The sequence below is a fragment of the Cervus elaphus genome, chromosome 16 (genome assembly GCF_910594005.1).
Source record: "Cervus elaphus chromosome 16, mCerEla1.1, whole genome shotgun sequence".
In the NCBI taxonomy this organism is placed as follows: Eukaryota; Metazoa; Chordata; class Mammalia; order Artiodactyla; family Cervidae; genus Cervus; species Cervus elaphus.
The window spans coordinates 36,138,261-36,163,587 of record NC_057830.1 but is presented as its reverse complement, the minus strand read 5'-3'; the positions used below and the strand labels follow the sequence as shown (position 1 = coordinate 36,163,587).

The 25,327-nt window shown below is 46.1% G+C and overlaps 1 protein-coding gene across 1 annotated transcript in view; it reads left to right on the top strand.

Annotated features, from left to right (window-relative positions):
- The window catches only part of EPHX2 (epoxide hydrolase 2), a 54,249-nt gene that overhangs the window by 4,693 nt on the left and 24,229 nt on the right, over positions 1-25,327 (top strand). Inside the window, exons 2-11 of the mRNA XM_043927708.1 lie at positions 2,852-2,936; positions 5,999-6,158; positions 7,650-7,840; positions 9,774-9,896; positions 14,317-14,391; positions 18,337-18,432; positions 18,960-19,038; positions 20,965-20,999; positions 23,240-23,266; positions 24,944-25,029. Coding sequence (XP_043783643.1) covers positions 2,852-2,936; positions 5,999-6,158; positions 7,650-7,840; positions 9,774-9,896; positions 14,317-14,391; positions 18,337-18,432; positions 18,960-19,038; positions 20,965-20,999; positions 23,240-23,266; positions 24,944-25,029 — 957 coding nt within the window. The remainder of the gene's footprint in view (positions 1-2,851; positions 2,937-5,998; positions 6,159-7,649; positions 7,841-9,773; positions 9,897-14,316; positions 14,392-18,336; positions 18,433-18,959; positions 19,039-20,964; positions 21,000-23,239; positions 23,267-24,943; positions 25,030-25,327) is intronic.

Sequence of the window (25,327 nt, the reverse complement as noted above, 5' to 3'; positions counted from 1 at the left end):
GTCACCGTGGCTTTAATTCGTGTTTCTCTGATGAATATGATATTGAGCTTCTTATTAGGTGCTTACTGGCCATATGATAATTCTCTTGAATGAGACAGTTGTTTGTTGCAATTTCTTTTAAAACATTTCTTTCCGCTTCTCAGGATTTTTATTTTGATCTATCTTTAAGTTGACTGGAAGTCTTTCTTATATATTTTTTTCTTCCAGGAAAGGCATGATGGCAAACTACTATATTAGTTTTCCCTGCCTGAACCTGATTTGTGTGGGTCTCAGCTTACCAATAACCAATGTTCTGTTTGGGCCATTCCTTGAGGTTCTTATTGTGATTACAAGACACCCTTCAGCAGTAGCCATTGGGGAACTTCGGAAAAAATAAAGATTTATTACTTATGAAACCCAGAAATTGCACAGCACACCTGGGGCCACATAGTGAGGATATGAAGAGAATGAGAGCCTGGGCCTGGGTTCCGTTTTTATTGGGGTTCAGTATGGGGGCCATGGTTTCATGGGCTCACTCTTTATTGGTGAATTTAAAACAAGAGCAGGAATTTAAAACATGGAAATAGAACAAATAGCCCATTTGATCAGTTATGAATATCAACCAAGATCTCTAAAACCTTGGACATAAAATAAGTTGTCTGGGGATAGACTTGGGGGGCATTCTTTCTTGGCATCTTTTTATCTCAATGTCTAGTGCGTATTACTCCACCATTTTCTCACATTTAAAGCTGCAAGCATAGAAAGCTGTTGTCAGTCTGAATTGTTCTTCTTTGTGGATAGTCTAATTTTTTTTACCCAAAATGTTGTCTGTTAGACTTTCTTATCCCAAGAATTGAAACATTTCCCCACCTTCTATCTGCTGTGGTTATTTTTTCATTAATTTTGACTGGTGAACACTTTTTTTGGTTGAACACCTTTGATTTCAGAACTCAGATTTTTCTTTAGCCTGGAAACATCTTCTCCCATTTTTTCTTTGACTGTTGCTTTCTGATCTTTCCTTCTATGATTCTTCTTGTTTACTGAAGGAATTTGGCCTCCATAGGCCTTATCTTTTTGTACATTAATTCTTTTTTTAATCTTTTTTTTAACTGAAGTATAATTACAATGTTGTGTTAGCTTCTACTGTACAATATAATGAGTCAGCTCTGTGTATAAATATATCCCCGCCCTCCTGGACCTGCTTCCTCACCCCCCACCTCTCTAGATCATCACAGAGCACCAAGTTGACCTCCCTGCTTGCACATTAATTTTAATTGCTTCATCATTTTACTCTTTGTCCTTGGACATTTTGTTGGGTCTTTTGATTCACTAGTTTCATTTCCATGATAGCCATTTCACTGTTCCCTGCTTTTATTAAGCAACCTTAAAGTTTGAAAGTCATGCTTTCCAGTGCCAACAACTTATCTCCAGTTGCTTCTCTGAGACGCCAATAAAAAATATTGCCTCCTTTTGTTTTAGAGAGTTATCAACCTCTCCTTCTTGTGCAGCTACATTCTTCCTTCAATTCCTCTTCTTTTACCTACCTCCAATTTCAGGCAGCAAAATCAATTTTCCCTGTGCTTTTCCATCTCACTCATCCAGGGTGTAATAGTTATTTGTTTATATGTTGCCTCACTTGTTCCTCTAGGAGCTCCCTAAGAATATATCCATATTTTTTCATTTTTCTATCATGTCTATCTATCTATCACAGCACCAGACACAATGCCTTGACGCCATAGGTCCTCAATGAAAGATTGTTGAGTTGAACTCTGTGTTGCTTCTTAAAAGTGGATGGCAGCTGAGAAGGGCATGAGTGATCTTTTTGAGGTGATGTGCCGTGTTGTACTTAGTCAATCAGTCATGTCCGATCTTTGCGACCCCATGAACTGTAGCCCACCTCTGTCCATGGGGATTCTCCAGGCAAGAATACTGGAATGGGTTGCCATGCCCTCCTCCAAGGGATCTTCCCAACCCAGGGATTGAACCCAGGTCTTCCCCATTGCAGGCGTATTCTTTACCATCTGAGCCACCAGGGAAGATAGAAATGTTCTAAAACTACAACACAGTGAGGTTTGTGCACCACTACAAAAATTACTACAAGTCATTGACTCGTACGCTGAAGATTTGTGAGTTTGATGACATGTAAGTATAATTTAATAAAGTCATATCTGAAAAAAGACAACCAATGGCAAAGATGTGCCAAAGCCATTGTTGATGTTGGAAAATTGAGCAAGGCTATAAATAGTAGGGTTTTTTTTTTTTTTATGTTATGTCTTAATGTCAATCATTGTTACCTGCAAGAGGATTAGTTGGGTTAAAGGTTGTTGACTTATCAGATATGAAACTCCCAGATATCTGTCCTCTTAACACAGAATGTTAAATATTAATACTTTCAACTGGGTTGCCAATTCCATTCCATTCTAAGTTTTTGCCTAGAGCACTATACTAAGAAGGCCTATAAATCAATGTCCGAACGCAGTGGTATAGGATGTGACAGGTTAGAAAAATCGGCCAGGAATTTGAGGGAACAGAGTTGTATGTGCCATCTGCTACCTGTCTGATGTCACCTAGCCAGCCATGGGAGGTGAGAAATTATCAAGAAAGTGGAATGGAAGCTTTTGTTTTGTAATGTAGGAAAGTAAGAGGGTAATGACCTGGTCTCTCTCTGTCTGCCTCTCCTCTGGGCCACATACACAGGATGAACATGAACCAATGTATTAATCAGCTAGGGTTACCGTAAAGAAGGACTGCAAACTGGGTGTTTTCAACAGCAATTCCAAAAGCTAGAAGTCCACCATCGAGGTGTCTGTCCCCTACCTGCTGCTGTGATGAAGTCATTTAAACTTTCCTGATGTTTCTTTGTGTCTTGCAGAGGCTTTCTGAGTAAAGCTTTCCTGAAAGGAGGCCCGGATGGTTCCAGCACCCGTGTGATGAGGGGAGAGATCACGTTTTCCCAGGTGCAGTGACATCTCATAGACCCCCTTGAGGAGATGTTCTGTGCCTGCCCACCCATCTTCCCCCACTGACCATAAGCTCCGTGAGGGCAGGGCCACGTCGTCTGCCTCATTCATTTACCTCTTATAACACTTAACTCACAAGACTGGTGTGGAGACATTTCAGGCTGGTTTACTGTCTCTTTGAGCCAAGCAGAGGGGCATGCCCCAGTGACTAGGAAATTCCCCAAGCCCTTGAAAATGTGTGCCAGGGATTTACAGCAGCCAGAGTAGCTTTTTTTCCCTCTTAAGCTGTAGTTAAAGACACATCACGTGAAATTTACCGCCTTGATCATTTTTAAGTATACAATGCAGTAATGTCATGTATATTCACGTTAGGTAACCAAATCCACCATCCATCTCCAGAACTGTTTTTAAATTTTTTTTTAAGTTGATATGTTGTATTTTCTTTCTTTCTTTCTTTCTTTTTCTGTCACATGCAATGTGGGATCTTAGTTCCCCCACCAGGGATTGACCCTACACTCCGTGCTTTAGAAACTCAGAGTCTTATCCATTGGACCACCAAGAAAGTCCCAGAATTCTTTTTATCTTCAAAAACTGAAACTCTATACCCATTAGACAACAACTTCCCACCCCACCTTACCCCTAGCCCCTGGCAACCACTATTGCATTTTCTATGTATTTGGCTACCCTAGGACACAACTGAGCAACTTCACTTTCACTTTTCACTTTCATGCATTGCAGAAGGAAATGGCAACCCACTCCAGTGTTCTTGCCTGGAGAATCCCAGGGATGGGGGAGCCTGGTGGGCTGCCTGGTGGGTCGCACAGAGTCGGACATGACTGAAGTGACTTAGCAGCAGCAGCAGCAGATACTTTACATGGGCTTCCCTGGTGACTCAGACGGTAAAGAATCTGCCTGCCTATGCAGGAGACCCGGATTCCATCCCTGGGTCGGGAAGATCCCCTGAAGGAGGAAATGGCAACCCACTCCAGTATTCTTACCTGGAGAATCCCACGCATAGAGAGAGGTGCCTTGTAGGCTACAGTCCCCGGGGTCACAAAGAATAGGGCACAAATGAAGTAACTAACACTAATGCAATATTTGTCCTCTTGTGACCGCTTATTTCACTTTGCATGAAGTCTTCAAGTTTCATCCATACTGTAGCATGTGTCACCATTTCCTTCTTTCTAAGGGTGAATAGTATTCCACTGTATGGATAGACCACACTCTGTTTACCCATTCATCTTTCAAAGCATGTTTGGGTTGCTTTCTCCTTTTAGTTATCATGAACAGTGCTGCTATGAACACAAGTGTACAAATATCTGTTCAAAACCTTGCTTTCAGTTTTCCTGGGTATATATCCAGAAGTGGGATAGTAGATCATAGGGCAGTTTCACTTTTTAGCTTTCTGAGGAACCACCATATGATTTTCCATAGTGGCTGCACCATTTTACATTTCTCCACAACACACCCAAGGTTACCAGTATTTCCATATCCTTGCCAACTTATTATTTTCGTGTTTTTTTTTTAATGATAGTCATCCTTAGAGTAGTTGTTTTCAGGCCAAGCCACTGGGTCAGAGGCAGTTTTGCTAATTAATAACTATGTGATGGGCCGACTTTGGAGTCTAGGGATGGGATGTGGGTCACGGCTCCCACTTACAGACATGTGAGCATACCAAGTCACAGAAGCTCTCAAAGTCGGTCTTGCCATCTATAAAATGAGACGAATAACACTGTCCATCTCCTAGGTTGTAATGAAGATTGGAAAGTGCTTAGCACAGTGCTTGTCATGTAATAAGTGCTTAAGAAATAGTAGTTATTATTATCACTACAACCTTGACTTTTTAATTTGCAGTATGTGCATGCTCAGTCGCTCTGGTCGTGTCCAACTCTTTTGTGACCCCATGGGCTGTAGCCCACCAGGCTCCTCTGTCCATGGGATTTCCCAGGGAAGAGTACTGGAGTGGGTTGCCATTTCTTCCTCCAGGGTAGTCTTTCCCATCCCAGGGATCAAACTTGAGTCTCCTGCTTGTGCTGCCATTAAAAAAAATGCCACAGACTAGGTGACTTAAACAGCAAAAGTTCGTTTTCTCAGAGGTCTAGAGGTAGAAGCCCGGGATCGGGGTGGCAGCAGGGCTGGTTTCTCCTGAGGCCTCTCTCATCCGCTTGCAGACGGCCCCCCTTTTCCTGTCCAGACTCTTCGGTCCCTCTGTGTGCATCTGAGTCCTGATCTCCTGTTCTTTAAAGGACACCCGTCAGATTGGATTAGGGCCCCTGGTGACCTCATTTTACCTTAGGGAAGTGAGTGAGTGAAAGTCACTCAGTCGTGTCTGACTTTTGGCAACCCCATGCACTGTAGCCCACCAGGCTACTCTGTTCGTGGGATTCTCCAGGCAAGAATATTGGAGTGGGTTGCCATTCCCTTCTTCAGGGGATCTTCCCAACCCTGGGATCAAACCCAGGTCTCCTGCATTGCAAGCCGATTCTTTACCATCTGAGCTACCTTAATGATTCTTTAAAGACTCTCTCTCCAACAACAGTCACATTCCAAGGTCCTGGGGTTTAGGACTTCAACATGAATTTGGGGGAAACAAAAGTAGGCTCGTAATAGGGATGGATGTCTGAGTAGTTTCCAATTGGGAGCTCTTGGGAATATCACTGTTAGAACACTTTGGCTCATGTCTTTTGACATGTGTAGACAATTTCCATTTGGGTATATGTACAGGACCCTAATGCTGAGAAAAGACCCTGATGCTGGGCAAGATTGATGGCAGAAGGAGAAGGGGGCGGCAGAGGCTGAGATGGTTGGATGGCATCACCAACTCAATGGACATGAGTTTGAGCAAACTCTGGGAGATAGTGAAGGGCAGGGAAGCCCAGTGTGCCGCAGTCTGTGGGGCTGCAAAGAGTCGGACACAACTGAGTGACGAACAACAGTGTATCCAGGAACAGATCTGGTGGATCACAGGCAATGTGTGTGTTCAGATTAAGTACGTGCTGCCCAAATCTTTCCCAAGTGGTTGTACCGACTGACAGTCCCTCATCAATTCACTTTTGCAGTGGGTGCCATTCATGGAAGAAGACTGTAGGAAATGCTCCGAGGACTCTGGAATCTGCCTCCCAGAGAATTTCTCTATAAAGGAAATCTTTGAGAAGGTGCTTTCAGCAAGAAAGATCAACTACCCCATGCTTCAAGCAGCTGTCACTCTCAAAAAGAAGGGTAAGGCTCCAATACTGGCCATTCTCCAACCTAACTGCAACAGAACCGTTGGGAAGGTCAGGTCGTAGTATGTTGAAATGTGGTTTGAGATCAGGAATCTTCTGGGCCTAGATGGAGAGCTGTTCTTCAAACACAGCTTCAAAGTAAGTTTTAGGGAATGGCCAAAATCAGCACTATCAGAATAGCTGTAAGAAAGAATTTTGTTTAATTAGCAATTTATGCCTCATGAACAAAATTCTCCCCCTACCATGGTACCAGTAATGACCTGAATGACCCAACCTCTTGTCACAGTGATTAGAAAACAAAGCCTTTTTATTTTATCTTGTTTTGGTTATGCCATACAACACAGAGGATCTAAGTTCCCCAACCAGAAATCAAACCCACACCCCCTGCAGTGGAAGCACATGGTCTCAACCACTGGACCACCAAGGAAGTCCCGAAAACAGAACCTTTTAAGCAACCATGATTTTCTCAGCCTCTTCATGTCACAGTGGTTGAGCTATATGAGCTGGCTGACATGGGTTCAAGTGGTGTCAAACAGTCTAGAACATGAGATCATGTCCATTCTATAGGCATTTACTTATTTATTTATCACAGAAATTTTAATTGTTAATTACAAAGATGATTTAAAATATGGCAAAATGCTTTAGACAGGAGGTTAAATAATAAAAGCAGAATGGTAAAACTGTCAGAACACTAAGATTACACTTATGTAAAAATGCAGTTGGGTATAAAGAAGGAAAGGGCTTCCCACGTGGCACTAGTGGTAAAGAACCCACCCGCCAATGCAGGAGACTTGGGTTTGATCACTGGGTCAGGATGATTCCCTGGAGGGAGAGCATGGCAAACCAGTCCGGTATTCTGAATCCCATGGACAGAGGAGCCTGGAGGGCTACAGTCCATAGGGCGGGAAAGAGTCAGACACAACTGAACACACACACACAAACACACACACTAACAAAGTTTGCAATAACATGGACTGGGAGGAGGGTGGAGGGTTGGAGTGGCAGTCAGAAGGTGGGATTCTAGGCCTTGTTTGGCTCTACCTGTGCTGTGTGGCTCTGGGCAGCTTAGAATTTGTCTGAGCTTTCATTTTCCTGTTGGTAAAGGTGGGATGCTAAGGCCTGCCCTGCCTGCCCCAGAGGTGTAAGGATCCAAGGGGCTGATGAAAGTTAAAACACTTTGATCAGATGAGCTGACAAATGTCACAACTTCTTGCTCTGCAATTGCAAGGAATGAAGGGTTGTATCGTCTCCATCCAAAAGCCCTTGGTGCACACCATTAGCTGGCTCTCATGTCTGCATCAGAAAGGGCTGATGGGTAAAGATGGTGCTTTTCCAACTTGTCAGTTGAGAAGCCGGGCCTCAGGAGATTGATGTGAGTGAGCAGAACCCTGCTTGGCCCCGTCTTTGGGCCCCCTCAGTGGGACACCCGGAGCTTCTCAGAGCAAAGTTCTGTAGCTGGCCGATTCACTGGCGCCTTCTTGCTTAGGATTTACAACCTGTATCCTCACCAACACCTGGTTGGATGACAGTGCTGAGCGAGGCCGCCTGGCCCAGATGTTGTGTGAGCTCAAGCCACACTTTGATTTCCTGATTGAGTCGTGCCAGATTGGAATGGTCAAGCCCGACCCTCAGATCTACAAGTTTGTGCTGGACACCTTGAAGACCAGCCCCGGTGAGGTACGTGGACACTGCCTTTCAATGGAAAAGAATGTTCTAGAGTGATTGCAATCAAGAAAAATTGACGGACCTTCCCTGGGGGGTCCAGTGGTTAAGAATCTGCCTTCCAGTGCAGGGGACACAGGCTCAGTCCCTGGCTGGGGAACTTATCTCCCACATGCTGTGGGGTAACTAGGCCCGAACACCCCAATGGAGAGATCCAGGGTGCCATAGCTAAGACTTGATGCAGCCAAATAAACAAATTTTTAAAAAAATTTTAAAGAAGTGTGAACAGGTGGGGGACACCTGCGATTTGGCAGAGTGGTCCAATGTCTGGTGGCAGGGGCGACTTCTCCCAGGCCAGGACTTCTAAAGGGTTTTCACCTGCCCCTTCAGCCTGGGAAGTTCTACCAGAGATGGGCCTCGGGTTGACCTCTGTGCTTTTTGCAGGACCTTGGTTAAAACAAGCATTATTGTCCAGACCATTCAGAATGGTGGTGAAGAACCCACCTGCCAACACAATGAGACTTCAGAGATGCAGGTTCAATCCCTGGGTCGGGAAGATAGCCTGGAGAGCTTGGTTAAAACAGTCATTATTGTCCAAAGCTGCCAGACCAGCTGCCTGCATTTTCCTATAAAGAAACATAGACTTTCCCAAGACCACAGGCTAGTCAGTCACCCAACCAAAGACTGTGCAGGAAGGGGATCCAATACTGCAGGAGTCTCCTTATAGGCACCCCCACTCCCCTGAATCCAGCCTTCATGCCGTCTCTAGATTATCTGGTCTAAAATGTTGCTTTTGTTGTGTTTCACTACTCTATTCTCCACAGAGGTGGTTGGACCGAGAGAAAATTCCTGTCTGACGCTGTCTCGTCGACCCCTTTCACCCATAAGCTGATCATTGTGACACACAGACTCTCTCGCTGTGGCGTGTGAGCTCAGTAGTTGCAGAGTCAGGCTTAGTTGCTCTGCAGCATGTAGGATCTTAGTTCCCTGACCAGGGATCTAACCAGTGTCCCCTGCATCGCCAGGCAGATTCTTAACCACTGGACCACCAGGGAAGTGCCAAAGGATCTTTTTTTTTTTTTAATTTAGACCTGATCTATTCAGAATTTATATAGGGAATAAGTGAAGGAAGGAATAACTTTTCTTCCCCCAAAACAGTTGAAATAATTAATCTTTTAAGTAATCCTTTTCCTTACCAACTTGGCATGACACTTTTATTAGAAACTAAATTCTCATTTGTGTATGAGTCTATTCCTAGACTCTTCTATTTCGTTAATATGTTTATTTCTTTTCTAGAACAAAACTTTTTCTTTTTACCTTTTGTAGCTTCATATTTTATGAAACCTTTTTTTATCTGATCTTATTATAGGTCTATTCCAGACATTTTTTGGAGGGGGTCTATTCATACATGTTGATTTTCCTAGATGAATTTTAAGTTTCATCTGTAAGTTTATATGCTTCTTTCATCTTACAGTTTCAGATTCAGGGAACATATGTATCTAACTGTGTGTTTATATGTATGCTTACATAATTAAATTAATTACAAAATTAATTTTAAGAGTGAACAGTTACATGGAGAGAAAAATAACTCAATATTTTATCAATCTGATCACGAGATTACTAATCCTTTTTTTTTTCTTTTAAGATTTTTTTATATGGACCATTTTTAAAGTCTTTATTGAATTTGTTACAACATTGCTTTTGTTTTACATTTTGGTGTTTTGGCTAAGATGCTTGTGGGACCTTAGCTCCCTGACCAGGGATAGAACCCACACCCCCTGCATTGGAAGGCAAAGTCTTAACCACTGGACTGTCAGGGAAGTCCTGAGATTACTAATTCTTAACCTCAGCCACTGTCCACATTGTAGCATATTTCAGGCTAGTGGTCCTCATGCTTGAGTTTTGCTTTAATCAAACTGACAGTACCATTCATGCCCTTTGCATTCAGGTGGTTTTCTTAGATAACTTTGAAACTAATCTGAAGCCAGCCCGTGAGATGGGGACGGTCACCATTCTCGTCCACGACACTGACACGGCCCTGAAGGAGCTGGAGAAAGTAACCGGGGTGCAGGTAACTTTTATCTCTGTGCCGAGTCGGATTTCCTCACTTGCCTGTGTTTAGCCACGCTCAACAAAACACGCGGGGTTCCAGATGAGGGCCTGCTGGGTGGGAGACTGTTACCCTTCCTGTAACCAGCATGATGTCTGTGACGAACTTCCTATTTCCTTCTCTGCAGTCAGCGAACAGGGAAAGGATGCTCGGAGAGCAAGAATCTATACTGGTCAGAGGCAGGGGACCAAGACTAGAGCAAGGCCCTCAGAGTCACGCATTCAGAGTAAATACGAGAATGTCACTGCCGGGTCCTCCCTGAAGTGGTCGGGAGCCCTGTTCTCTGATCTGCCTGGTGATGCTGCTGGCTCTCAGGCATAGTGGTTTAGTTCCACCTGGGTCACACCCTCTTGGCAGTCAGAGGGAAAGCTCCAAAGTAAACCTGTTCCTCTCTCAGGAGGCAGGGAGGCCCACCAAGATGCTGCTGGGGACTGCTAGGGGTTAGCCTGCTCTGCCAGAGGGGAGGCATCTTTTGTTCTTTTAAAAGTATATTTATTTATTTGGCTGCATCAAGTCTTAGTTGCCGCACACTTTCTTTCTGACACTTGTTACCACCAAATGTGTGGAGGTTTTCCCCACACCAAGCAGTTCTCTGCCACACAAGCTGGGTGGCCTACAATGTAACTTAGTCCTGACACCATCTACCTGGAGAGGGTATCAGAGCTCCCAGGTTAAGGCTCAGTCTGACAAGACTGACCCCTGACTTCATTTGCCAACCCCACATTCAGGTTGTCACCTGTGCTCCCAACCGATTGGCTATAAATTGGAGGGTCTCAGGACCCCACCCCCCGAATCTATTAACTTGTTACAGTGGCTCACGGAACTCAGGGAAGCACTTTTGTCTACCAGTTTATAAGTGTTATTCGGGCTTTCCTGGTGGCTCAGTCAGGAAAGAATCTGCCTGCAATGCAGGAGGCCCAGGTTCGATCCCTGGGTGGGGAAGGTCCCCTGGAGAACCCTAACCCTAACCAGTTTATAAAAGAATTTAATAAAGGACACAGATGAACAGCCAGATGAAGGGAGTCACAGGGCAAGCTCTGGGAGGGTCCCGCGCACAGGGGCCTCTGTCTCCCTGGGGTTGTGGCGTGTTACCCTTTCGGCGGGGATCTCACCAGCCTAGAAGCTCTCTGAACTCCATGCTTCTGGAGTTGGGTGGATGTTCATGGAGACTTCCTCATGTAGGCGCGATCAATTATTAACTCCACTTCCAGCCCTTCCTCCCTCCCTCCCCTTCCAGACGTTGTGGGGGAGGGGGAGGTGGCTGAAAATCCCAAGCTTCTAATCCTGGCTTTGTCTTTCTGGTGACCAGCCCCGACCCAGGAACCCACCCAGAGTCACCTCATTAGAGCAAAAGGTGCTCTGAGCACTCTTCAGTTCAGTTCAGTTCAGTAGCTCAGTCATGTCCGACTCTTTGCAACCCCATGGACCACAGCATGCCAACCCTCCCTGTCCATCACCAACTCCTGGAGCCTACCCAAACTCATGTCCATTGAGTCGGTGATACCATGCAAACATCTCATCCTCTGTCATCCCCTTCTTCTCCTGCCTTCAATCTTTCCCAGCATCCAGGTCTTTTCCAGTGAGTCAGTTCTTTGCACCAGGTTGCCAAAATATTGGCATTTCAGCTTCAAGATCAGTCCTTCCAATGAACATTCAGGACTGATTTCCTTTAGGATGGATTGGTTGGATCTCCTTGCAGTCCAAGGGACTCTCAAGAGTCCTCCAACACCACAGTTCAAAAGCATCAATTCTTCAGTGCTCAGCTTTCTTTATAGTCCAACTCTCACATCCATACATGACCACTGGAAAACCATAGCCTTGACTAGACAGAACTTTGTTGGCAAAGTAATGTCTCTGCCTTTTAATATGCTGTCTAGGTTGGTCATAACTTTCCTTCCAAGGAGTAAGCGTCTTTTAATTTCATGGCTGCAATTACCATCTGCAGTGATTTTGGATCCCAAGAAAATAAAGTCTGCCACTGTTTCCACTGTTTTCCCATCTATTTGCCAGGAAGTGACAGGACTGGATGCCATGATCTTAGTTTTCTGAATGTTGAACTTTAAGCCAACTTTTTCATCTCCTCTTTCACGTTCATCAAGAGGTTCTTTAGTTCTTCTTCACTTTCTGCCATTAGGGTGGTGTCATCTGCATATCTGAGGTTATTGATTTCTCCCGGCAATCTTGATTCCAGCTTGTGCTTCCTCCAGCCCAGTGTTTCTCATGATGTACTCTGCATATAAGTTAAATAAGCAGGGTGACAATATATACCCTTGACGTACTCCTTTTCCTATTTGGAACCAGTCTGTTGTTACATGTCTAGTTCTAGCTGTTGCTTCCTGACCTGCATACAGATCTCTTAAGAGGCAGGTCAGGTGGTCTGGTATTCCCATTTCTTTGAGAATTTTCCAGTTTATTGTGATCTACATAGTCAAAGGCTTTGGCATAGTCAATAAAGCAGAAATAGATGTTTTTCTGGAACTCTCTTGCTTTTTCAATGAGCACTCTTACTATTTAAGAATTTACAAGGGCTTCAGGATCTCTGTGCCAGGCACCAGGGGCAGAGACCGAGATATATTAATACATTTTAAAATCTCTTACACAGTCATTGTAGATCTTCAATAATAGCAGTGCCTCCTTCACACAGAACATGTGGTGAAAACAAAGCCAGACCACAGTGGTGCTGTGAGGGGTCTTTGGAGGGGAGTTAAGAGTGGCTCAGTAGTAAAGAACCCACCTGCCAATGCAGGAGACTCAGGTTCCAGCCCTGGGTCAGGAAGATCCCCTGGAGAAGGAAATGGCAACCCACTCCAGTTTCCTTGCCTGGAGAATCCCATGGACTCAGAGGAGCCTGGTGGGCTACAGTCCATAGGACTGCAGAGTCGGACACAACTGAAGCAGCTTACTATAGCACACACAGCACAATGACCTCACGTTAGAGCATCTCTCCCAAGCTTGGTTTGTCTTTACGCAAGCCCAGAAGCCTTGTGCAGCAGAGAAGGAAGCACCAAACCTGGAATTAGAGTGGCCACTTGCTGGTCCCACTTACGAGATTTATCCCTTCATCACATCTGAGCCACACACACCGGCCTTGTACAATAGGGAAAGTAAGCTATGTCCCACTTGTCCTCCAAAGGGGCATGGGGAAGGTGTAAGGGAAAATGCTAATCACTCCTTTTTAAACAGGGAAGTGCCTCTTATCTGTCAGAAAGGCTATAAGAATCAGTCATGAATGGGCTTTATAAGCTGGACAAAAACATGGGAGAACCATGTGTTTGTAGGAACCTTTCCCACTCATGGAATCAGGGAGACACCCCCTAGTGTGTGACCTGGGAAGTTGGGGACACATTAGAAAAAGGACTCCAGGGTACACTGGCCCTGGGGGCTGTCTTGACTCCCTCATCACTGTCAGAGGCACCCAGCTGCCCGTCCCTGCCACCACACCCTGGGTCCTTTCTGAACACTGCATAGGTGGAGACCCACCAGTCTCACCTTCTACAGATTCCCAGGCAGACTCTTCCATGTTTAAAAGGAGGTGAATTTCACAGTCTACTCCCTCCATTATTCGCATGTGGATTTTCACAGGTCTGGTGGTCAGACCACACTCTTCTTCTTTTATTTTTCTTGCATTTTTAAAATCTTTTCCATGAGCTTCCCTGGTGGCTTAGCGGTAAAGAATCCTCTTGCAATCCTGGTGATGCAGGTTCGAGTCTTGGTCTGGGAGGATCCCCTGGAAAAGGAAATGGCAACCCACTCCAGTATCCTTGCCTGGGAAATCCCATGGACAGAGGAGCCTAGCGGGTTACAGTCCGTGGGATCTCAAAAGAGTCAGACATGACTTAGCGACTATGCAACAGCACTGAATATAGTTCCCTGTGCCATATAGTAGGGCCTTGTTGTTTAATCTGTCTTATATAAAATAGTTTGCATCTACTAATCCCAAACTCCAATCCATCCCTCTCTTCCCCCCAGCCCCCACCACTGGCAACCACAAGTCTATTCTTTTTGTCTGAGTCTGTTTCTCTTTCACAGACAGGTTCATTTGTGCATATTTTAGAGTCTGCCTGTAAGTGACAGGATGGTATTTGTCTTTGTCTGAGTTGCTTCTCTCAGTTTGATCACCTCTAGTTGCACGGGCCATACTCTTTTGTCTGCTACCCATTGGCCAGAACTCGGTTACCAGACTCCGCTGACCCGAGGGGAAATGGAGGGAGTGAAGCCTGGCTGTGACCCTGGGGGAGAGGGGGCCAGTAGGTCAGTCACCTGGTCGGCTCAGGAGGCCATGGCACAAGCTGGGGCTGTCTTGTGATACTTTGTGAACTCAGAGGTCTTCTTGTGGACAGAAGCAGAGCCGTCTCCCTTACTGTGCGTCTCTTACTTTCAGCTTCTCCAAACTGCAGCCCCCCTGCCCATCTCATGTGATCCAAGCACCGTGACCCACGGATACGTGCCCATAAAGGTGAGTCCGTGCGCTCTCGCCGTCAGCCGAGTCCTCACCAGCCAGCCCATGTAAGACGACTCGAGACGCCTGTGAAATCTCCCAGGGAGCTGCACACCCACCATTTATAGGGAAAAGGCCTTTCCCACAAGCATCCAGCTTCCCTGGCAGCTCAGTGACACAGACTCCACCTGCCAATACAGGAGATGTGGATTCGATCCCTGGATCAGGAAGATCCCCTGGAGGAGGAAATGGCAACACACTCCAGTATTCTTGCCTGGGAAATCCCAAGGACAGAGGAGCCTGGTGGGCTATATAGTCCATCGGGTCGAAAAAGACTGGACATGACTTAGCAACTAAACAACAACACAACAAAAGCATTATTCCTCAAAACTCGACAACAGATGTGGGCCAGTGTGGTCAGATTCCCACCAAACAGCAGGCCACGTGGGGGCCTTGCTCAGCCTGCACAGTCTGTGTGTCTGGCACTTAATTTCATTATTTCATCTGGCGGGTGTGATTGGGGCCTTCCTTTGTGTCAGGCATGAGCCAGATATGAAAGGTGCAGGGAGGCACCAGACTGGTCCTGGGGAACCTGCAGGGGAAAGAAAAAGGGAGACAGCCAGTTTTAAGCCCAGGGATCAGGGCTGCGGCAAGACCAAGGCCATGTGCAGAGGGGCCCTGACTTCCGACCCAGTCGGCATACAGGGCAGGGCTTTGGGACATCTACTCAGGTTCATTTCGGGATCTTTCTTCATTTGGCACTGTGACCATTTAACTAAGAAAGCATGTGTAGCTATGGGTTAGCTGACACAAAAACAAAACCCAACAGTTTCTTTGGAGCCAGAAAGAACCAGTTAGAATCCTGCTTTGGCACTTACTAAGTCTGCAAATATGGGTACATTTCTTAATGTCCTGAACCTCAGTATACACAGCTATGTGATGTGATGGTGATAATACCTGGTCTCGGAGTTCTTGTAAGGATTAACTGAAATATCCTGTGTTGATCATGGGGTGTAGTGCCTCATGCTCCACAAACAAGAGAGATGAGGACAAAGAGAGCAGGTGTCCTGAGCTGTGCAGATCTGGGACCTGGGGCGGGGGCTGGGGGTCTGATGCCCTGGAGGAGAGCCACAGGGATATTCAGGGAGCATTCGCTGTTTGCTCGGCACCCCAAGAAATAACCTAGATGAATAGAGGTCTTCCATGACCTCAGGGCTTGTGCAGTCTGCAGTCTGCCAGGAAAATATTTCCCATGGTGACATTACGGGGTGTGGCCCTACTGGCAGTGACTCAGGTACTCAGAATGGGCTCTATGGGGGTAGAGAAAGTGACTGTAATGTAATTGCTGGGGATGAGGTTCAGTGGCGAAGCGGGCATCAGAGGATGAGTGGGATTTGAACAGTGAGAAAGGGCGCTTCTGGTGAGCATCAGTGAGTGAGGTCCTGGGTACTCCTGGAGTGGTGAAGGTTTCATAAGCTCCCTCCAGACTTCATCTCTAATACTGAAGCAGCATGAGGGGCTCCTTGCCTGGGGCTGGGGTCTGGGCTGTGACCCTGCATCTCCAGCCCTGTGGATAGGATTTGTTCTCATAATCCTCCTGATGTTTGCATATCCAGCCAGTTTCAATAAATTCCTATTTGACCTTGAAAAAGTGTGATTCAGAGCTGCCTAACCACCTCCTCTGGCCTCACCCCAAACTTAAGGACTTGGGTAGTGGCCTCTGGGGAACCCAGGCTCTGCGGGTACTGTTGCCTTGATGTCAATGAAACTCAAAATGCGCTAATAATAGATCTCCGATTTCTGGCTTAATGACAATTTGTGTTAACAAGTTGTTCAAAGGATGGGAAAGTGCATGTGTTTGCTGAGCTACTCAGCTGAAAGAACAAACCTTTTAGTTAAGATCCATTAAGAAAGGGGGCAACAGTACTGTAACATTTTTCAATATAAAGGAGTATAGAATTTAAAGTTCAATTCCTGGAGAAGGAAATGGCAACCCACTCCAGGATTCTTGCTCGGAAAAATCGCAGACAGAGGAGCCTGGTGCGCTACAGTCCATGGGGTCGCCAAAGAGTCAGACATGACTTAGTGACTAAATAACAACAATTTTACATATGAAATTCAAGTTTTACAAATTAAAGCATATTAACTGTTGCCTAAACAAAAAAGTTCAATTCCCTTTCTTTGCCAAGTACTAAAGGAAAGACTATAGAACATATTCTGATTAAAAAAAAAAAAAAGACTATTGTCCATGAAATAGTTTGTGAAACATCAGCCTGATGTTTTCTTAAGCAAAATAGTTCATTGGGAATTATGAGTGAAACTTCCAGTTTGTAATGCTCACCTTGGAGTTGTATGAGATGCAGTGAAATAGAGTCGTTCCAAGTAGATTTCCATAAGATGGAGCTTTTTTTTTGTTTCCATTAGGAATTTAAAGATATGTATTTTGAGGGGAAAATAGGGTGCTTTGACTATATATTGCTTTATCTCTTTTGCTTAGACCCTGCTGTAATGGTCAGAGTAGGCTCACACTTTCAGTGGCTTGACTCCAAGTTTGTTTCTGTCTGGCAGCACAGTCCGGTGTGGTTTGGGAGTGGGCTGTCTCCTCACAGTCATTCAAGCACCCAGGCTTCTTCTTTTTGCAGGTTCTTCCTTCCTCACGGTCCAGTCCATTCGGGTACAGATAGGAAAGGCCAGGGGGAACCAGGTGCGGGAGAGGTTTATGGCCCAGAGGGAGCACAGGGCTATTGCACTCAGGCGGTGCTGGCCAGCCACACGGCCACGCCTCTGCAAGGAGGTTGGGAGAGGCCTGGAAAATGTCAGCAGGAGCCAAGGAGAAGAGAAGAAGGTGGATTTTCAGCCCAAGCAGGCTTGGGCACACCTGTGTAGTTCACAAAAGACCAGAAGCATAGCAAAGCTGGGGGAAAAATTCACATTCAGGAGACAAACAGCTTTTAACAGAACAATCATGGTGTTCTGCACCTTCATGTGAATATTATGCCCTGCACAAGATCAGCCCCAGTTTACTTTATTTTCAATTAATTAATTGATTTTATTTTTGTCTATGCTGGGTCTTTGTTGCTGTTTGAGGGCTTTCTTTAGTTGGGGCAAGCAGGGACTACTGTGTAGTTGTGATGCTCAGGCTTCTTGTTGCCATGGCTTCTCTTGTTGCAGAGCATGGGCTCTAGGGTGCAGGCTCATTAGCTGTGGTACACGGGCTTAGTTGCCCCGTGGCATATGGGATCCCCCCAGACCTCGGATGGAGCTAGTGTCCCTTGCATTGCAAGGAGGATTATTAACCACTAGACCACCAGGAAAGCCCCAGCCCCTAGTCTAACATATGCAATACACATGGTACCAGAAACCCTGACAGAATGAGGGCCTTTTAGGGAGGAAGGAAAAGTCAGTTTGTTTTCCGACATTCAGTTCAGTTCAGTTCAGTTCAGCTCAGTTGCTCAGTCGTGTCCAACTCTTTGCAGCCCCATGAACCATAGCACGCCAGGCCTCCCTGTCCATCACCAACTCCTGGAGCCTACCCAAACTCATGCCCATTGAGTCAGTGATGCCATCCAACCATCTCATCCTCTGTCGTCCCCTTCTCCTCCTGTCCTCAATCTTTCCCAGCATCAGGGTCTTTTCAAATGAGTCAGCTTTTTACATCAGGTGGACAAAGTATTGGAGTTTCAGCTTCAACATCAGTCCTTCCAATGAACACCCAGGACTGACCTCCTTTTAGGATGGACTGGTTGGATCTCCTTGCAGTCCAAGGGACTCTCAAGAGTCTTCTCCAACACCACAGTTCAAAACATGAATTCTTTGGCGCTCAGCTTTCTTTATAGTCCAACTCTCACATCCATACATGACCACTGGAAAAACAATAGCCTTGAAATGTGTCTGGGGAAGAGGCGTTGGTTCCCTCTGGCCTGCAGGCTGTGATCACTCCCTGCTGCCCTCTCTCTTCAACAGCCTGGGGTGCGTCTGCATTTTGTGGAGCTGGGTTCTGGCCCTGTTGTGTGCCTCTGCCATGGATTTCCTGAGAGTTGGTTCTCTTGGAGGTACCAGGTAAGGGAAACTGGGAGAAGGTACACCCCGGTCAAGTGAGGGGAGAGAAGATGGTGTGACCCAGCCTTGGACATCATTAAGAAGCTGACACCTTGCTGTGGAGCATCGTCTCCCAAGGATAACCACGATATCGCTGAAATATTGGGGTCAGAGATGGCTTCTGAGCTCAGAGCTATGCTGGTTCCTATACTCCCTTTGCAGATTTCATAAAGGTAGATTTCCTCAAGATGCTTTATGCCACCTGCTGGGAAGTCTCTGTAGCGAGTATAAAAATCTGCAAGGTCTTTGCTAGGAAAGCTGCTGTCTCTGGTAGGTGCAGAGGCACATTAGGTGCAGTGTACAAACCCTACCACCATCCATGGCAGCCCCATCGCAGTGAGATTCCAACCCCATGGCAAGGATCCCAGGTAGTGTCATGTGGCATTTAGAACCGAGCCATTTATAAGAAGCAAAGAGGGAGTGTCCAAAAAATACTGATGAGGCCACACCGGGGGCGGGGGGGGGGGTCTGAAATGTTTGTGTTCTAGATCCCTGCTCTGGCCCAGGCGGGTTTCCGGGTCCTCGCTGTGGATATGAAAGGCTACGGAGAGTCCTCCGCTCCTCCTGGTGAGTTAGCTGTTTTACAGCTGTTCCTGCGTTGGTCATGCCCTCTGGCTGTCTGAGCTCTCCAACTGCACTGTCTTCACCTGTTCCCATGTCAGAGCAGGCAGCCCTTCCAGGAGGTCTGACTCCCCCCCTCCCCTCCCAGCTCCTGCAGTGTCCATGTCTGCGCACTTTGGGCCCCAGATGACTCTGGCCCTCATACTCTGAATGAATGTGAGAAACCCAGCGATCTGTGCTGGGAGACCCAAGGGAGTTTCCTGTGAGTCAGTGAGGATATAGGGTGTAATTGGTACCATCCAGCTTCTTCTTCCATCTTGCAGAACTGAATCTCTGTACCATTAACCAGTGACTCCCCATTCTCCCTCCCCTCAGTTCCCACACAAGCTCCCTTCTGCTCTCTGATTCTATAAACTTGACCAGGTACCTCATCTAAGTGGATCATACAGTATCCATCCTTTTGTTGTAATTGACTTATTTCAGTTAGCATAATGTCGTCAGGGTTCATCCATGTTATATCCTGTATCACAATTTCCTTCCTTTTTAGGGATGAGTAATATTCCATTGTGGGAGGCTCAGTAGATCAGTGATAAAAGAATATGCCTGCCAATGCAGGAGCCTCAGGAGATTCAGGTTCAACCCTTGGGTCAGGGAGATCTCCTAGAGGATCTAGGAGCCCACTCTAGTATTCTTTCCAGAATAATCCCATGGACAGAGGAGCCTGGAGGGCTATAGTTCATAGGGTTGCAAAGAGTCGGACACCACTGAGGGACTGAACACACACACACACACAATATTTCATTGTGTAAATAGACCACAGTTTGTTTATACATGCATCCATTGATGGACACTGGGATGGCTTCACCTTTTGGCTATTGTAAATAATGCTGCAGTTAACACAGGTGTACAAATATCTCTTTGCATTCCTCCTGTCAGTTCTTTGGCTTATATACCCAGAAGTGGAATTGCTGAATCATACAGTAATTTGTAGGCCAGATTCTTACTTAACCCAGCATCTATGGGTCCTAGTGGGAGCCCATCTGATGATGTCAGGGCCTGTGAACCCTTGAGACCACATGTGGGTTTATGAGCATTTTCCCTGGGAAGAGAGGAATCCATTGTATTTTTAAGATTTTTTTTTTAATTAGGACAATTTTTAAAGTCTTTGTTGAATTTGTTACAACATTGCTTCTGTTTTATGTTTTTGGTTTTTTGGCCACAAGGCATGTAGGATCTCCACTCCCTGACCAGATATCAAACCTGCACCCCCTGCATTGAAAGACAAAGTCTTAACCACAGGATTGCCTAAGAGTGCATTGTCTTTATCAGTGTCAGAGGGATCCTCAGCCCCCAACCTTCAAGAATGCCGTGTGGAGGAGGGAATGGGAAGCAGTCAGGTGTGGAGCAGAGTCGCTGGTCCCTCTGTCGTCAAGGATGCTCTTAGCAGCCTAGAGAGCCCAGGCGGTGGCTCACCACCCCTTTCCTGAGCTGCTGCAGCCACATTCACATTGCCCTGCCATGCTGAGTTGGAAGCCCGCTGACATGGGCTGGGGGTCTCAGGCACTCAGGGGCCACCTCCAGGCCACTCAGCCTATCATGGCAAGCGTGTGCCTCTGTGATTGTTCCCTAAATGTCATCATGTCAACTCAGCCTCAGCTTACTACCTCTTGAACGACACAGAAGCATTTTAGATAAAAGGAAGGACTCAGTCCAGATATTCAGGAAAGATGTCTAAGGGTTTTTTCTTTAATTATTTAAGTGTTTACTTTTATTCATCTCTATTGTAATCTTCCCTGAATCCCTTGTACAGACTATATCACTCTAATCATGTAATAAGATACATTTTTTTTTTTGCAAAGAGGCCTTTTTAGTTTGTTGGTAATTTTTAATCACACAAATTAAATTAAATGTTTCTTTTATTTATAATTGCAGAAATAGAAGAATACTCCTTGGAAGTGTTAAGCAAGGTAAGAAGTGTCTTTGGGTAACATCTGTAACTTCTTTTCCATCCTGTGTTTTCATTGATAAAAAACAGAAGTGTGATTTAAGTTCTAAGAATGCAGCATTTCACAGCATTTGGGTATAAGTTCTTTCTGAAAGTTGAAATATTTTGAAATAATAGCCAACATTTACTGTATATCAAGTAGGTTTTCCCAGGTGGTTCTAGTGGTAAAGAACCTGCCTGCCAAAGCTGGAGACATAAGAGATGCTGGTTGGATCCCTGGGTTGGGAAGATTCCCTGGAGGAGGGCATAGCAACCCACTCTAGTATTCTTGCCTAGAGAATCCCATGGACAGAGGAGCCTGGCAGGCTACAGTCCATACAGTTGCAAAGAGTCATGACTGAAGCAACTCAGCATGCACACACACCCTGTATATCAAGTATTTTTCTCAGTGTTTGATGGAAGAGGAAATTGAGTATGAGGGGTCATATAATTTGCCTGAGGTCAACAGTTTTAGAGCCAGGTTTGAATTCTGTAGTAGCTCCCCTGTTTCTGCTCTTAACCACACCACCATATCACCTTTCCATCCTGAGAATTTTTAAAATATCACTTTATTTTGGTAAAGACATTTTTGGTCAGACCCTGGGAGTGAGTGTGTGGACTGGAGACTGCAGTGGTCTTCCTATTCTAAGGCATAAGCACCATTAGGAGGGGGACCCTCATCTCAGAGCTTGCACCCAAACCTCCATCAGCCCTAGAGCAAAAGCAGAGGCTGGAGGGACCAGGAGGAAGAAACAGCCTTCTGTGTGGCCTGAAAACTGCTGATGCCCCTGGTTATGCTAAAATTACAGATGCTTCTTACTGGCAGGATGAGGGGACCGTGGCCTGCCCAGGTATAAGCCAACCTGTCATACAGAAAAAGTACACTTAGTGAGTTTTCCAGTGGAGAGTTACCTGGGTCGACCCCTGAGAATATGTATGGATCCAGGACCTTCCTTCTGGAAACGATTTCCCCAGGACCAGAGATCCTTCAGGGAACTGTGAGAATGATGCTGTTTCTTGTTAGAAATGAAACGGTCCCAGGAACAGCACAGGATTCTGGCTGCCCTGGAATTGGTGACCTTGACTTCTCCTGGCCTGTGAACAGCCTCTGTAAGTGGCCAAAAAGCAAAGCCCATGCTCTGAGTTGCTTCCAAAGCAGAGTTGTGGACTCAGGAAACAGCAGCCCGTGCTCAGGCAAGTCTGAGGAACCAGTCTGAGAACCCGGAAATCAAGGGAGTAATAAAGAAAGAAGGAAGTGGAGAGACGCTATGCATAAAACTTTAGTGCCAAGGGAGTGGTATGGACAGTATCAGCTAGGAGGAGAAGGTAAAGGGGTTCCTGCATTTATTTCATTTCCCACATTCCTCCTTAATCGTTTTTCTCGCTGATGGAGGACTTAGGTCACCTCAGTCACTGTAGCTGGACCACAGTTCTGCACCCTTCACCCCTTAGAGATGCTCTTACATCAGACAGTCTGTTGGTTCCTCATCAGGAACCTCATGGGTGCTGCCACTTTGCAGGTCCTGGAATTTCTGGGAATCCCTCAGCTAAATTCCCCATTAGTGTGTACATTAGTCAGCTCGAGCTTACATGACAAGACACCACAGACCAGAGGGCTTAAACCACAGAAGTGTATCTCTCCCCTTTCTGGAGGCTGAAAGTCTGGGATCTGGTGCCAGTAGGCCCAGGTTCTCGTGAGGGCCCCCCTGGCCTGCAGGTGACTGCCTTCTTGCTGTGTCTTCACATGGCAGGGAGAGAGAACCAGCTGTCCGGGGCTATTCTTATAAGAACACTAATCTTCTTGGCTCAGGGCCCCACCCGTATGGGCCCCGTATATGCAGCTCTGTAGACCCATTGTACTGAGCAGAGGCCCTTTGCGTTGGCTCAGACAGCAGAGATGGTGTGACAAGGGAGTCTTTTCAGAGAAGCGGGGCTGAGAAACGGGAAGCCATAGTTGTTTTCCCTTTTATATTGGATTAAGGTTCACCCTAATGACCCCATTTAACTTCATCACTTTTTAAATGACTCTACCTTCAGATATTTAATACAGCCATATTCTGAAGTACCAGGGGTTAGGGCTTCAGCATATGAATTTGGGGGTGGGATTGGGGGTGGGGAGGACACAATTCAGACTGTAACAAAGGCAAACACAGTAATTCTAACCTTGAAGCTGCTGAGTTGGATGGCCACAGTTCTGATTTTGCTGTGTGTTTTCTTTCTTAGGACATGATCACCTTCCTGGATAAGTTGGTAAGTTAATTATCTTGAACTGATCTCTTTGGAGAATTCTGTTTGGGGCTGGGCAGTTAAATAAAAGATATAACCCTAGAAGCTGTCATCTGTCAGAGCTCTGAAGGGAGTGGCACAAGCCGGGGAAGTGGGGGTGGTGGGTGGGAAGGGACCACAAAGACAGGTTTGGAGAATACACAGATGAATTTGTTTTGGTTCTTGTTTTATGAAAAGCATCTTCCGAGGGATAGGATATCTTTGTTGGCTTTAAGCCAGGTGGAGAGCCTTAGTGCCAGGTTAAGAAGTTTGGAAAATATCCTAATATTCCCACAGTGCTTCCTAGGTGGCTTGGTGGTAAGGAATCAGCCTGCCAATGCAGGGAATGTGGGTTTGACCCCTGGGTCAGCAGGATCCCCTGGAGAAGGAAAATGGCAGTCCATTCCAGTGTTCTTGCCTGGGAAGTCCCATGGACAGAGGAGTCTGGCGGGCTACAGCCCATGGGGTCTCAAAAGAGTTGGACATGACTTAGCAACTGAACAACAGTATTACACAACTTTTTAAAAGTTACACCTCTTTTGAAATATTTAAAATCTAATGCCTCCACTTAACGTGGTTTGGAATGTTTGAGCATATAATGAGGCTCAAGGTCTACTGAAGGTCGAACCTTTTGCCATCTTGGGCCTAGCACGTTCTAACAGATTTTTGTGATATCCTGTTCTCAATGGTTGTATCATTCTTTTAATGATTGTGCCCTACCCACTTCCTTCTAGTGGAACTGGGAAGGATCTGAAGGCCCTAAATATGATCAGTAGGTAAGGTAGAGGAGGGAGCCCAATTTTAGGTTGGGGGCTGTCTGCATGCTAAGTCACTTTGGTAGTATCCAGCTCTTTGCAACACTGTGGACTATCCCACCAGGCTCCTCTGTCCATGGGATTTTCCAGGGAAGAATACTGGAGTGGGTTGCCATGCCCTCCTTCAGGGGATCTTCCTGACTCAGGGATTGAACCCGCATCTCTTATGTCTCCTGCAGTGGCAGGTGGGTTCTTTACCACTAGCACCACCTGGGAAGTCCTTAGGTTGGGGGACCTGGGTCTGACCTCCACCTGGGACCTCCACCACTTATCATCCGTGCAGTGTGGGCAAGTCTCTTGACCACTGTGAGCCGTCTTCTCATTTGCAAAATGTGTGTTAGAAGAGCCTGTGACACAGTAGGTCTTCCATGGAAGGGAATGTGGTCATTCGTGGTTACAGCAGCAGAGAAGAGGAAGATGCAGGGAGAAATCAGGAGATATAAGATGCTTTTGAGGCTCTCCTAGCTACTTAGATGAGAAAAGATCCCAAAAGAATGGGGAACAGAATAATAACCACTCAATGGGAGAAGAGCATGGAAGGGGAGGGGAGTCATTCTAACTTTAAGACAAATAGGAGGAAAGAAGGTGAAAAAAATTTTGATTGGAGAGAAGGTAGAGAGGGAATTCATGGCCAGTGGCCTCAGTCTTCCAAGAAGATTTAAAAGGCCAGTCGTTTGTGTGGCAGGTCTGTGGGGCCCAACATGTGGGGACAGAGGTTTCAAGACAGTGGACTTTGGAAGTAGTTGCTATGGTTGGACCTCAGGGGAGAACCAGGTCTCCAGCTCTCAGCACCTATCCCCCATCCCAGGAACTTGCTCACACTCTTCCCCTTACTTTGTCCTCCTAGGGCATCTCTCAGGCTGTGTTCATTGGCCATGACTGGGGCGGCATGCTGGTGTGGACCATCGCTCTCTTCCACCCCGAGAGAGTGAGGTAATTAGGCAATGGGCATCAATAGTTTGGGTCAGACTAGACTTGAATTCCCTAAAATGCTTCCTCCGGTCTTGAGTTCCAGAAAACATCTTGAAAATGGTAGGTTGTTATCTGAGAAGGTAAAACCTTATTCCCTTAGCCCACTGGTGTGTGAGTAGCATTGAAAAAAATGTTCACAACTCAAGTGTTGCAAGTTTTATTTGCAGCAAAGTGAGGACTGCAGCCTGGAGACAGTGTTTCAGATAGCTCTGAGAAACTGCTCTGAGGAGGTGAGGGGGAGCCAGGTTGTATAGCAGTT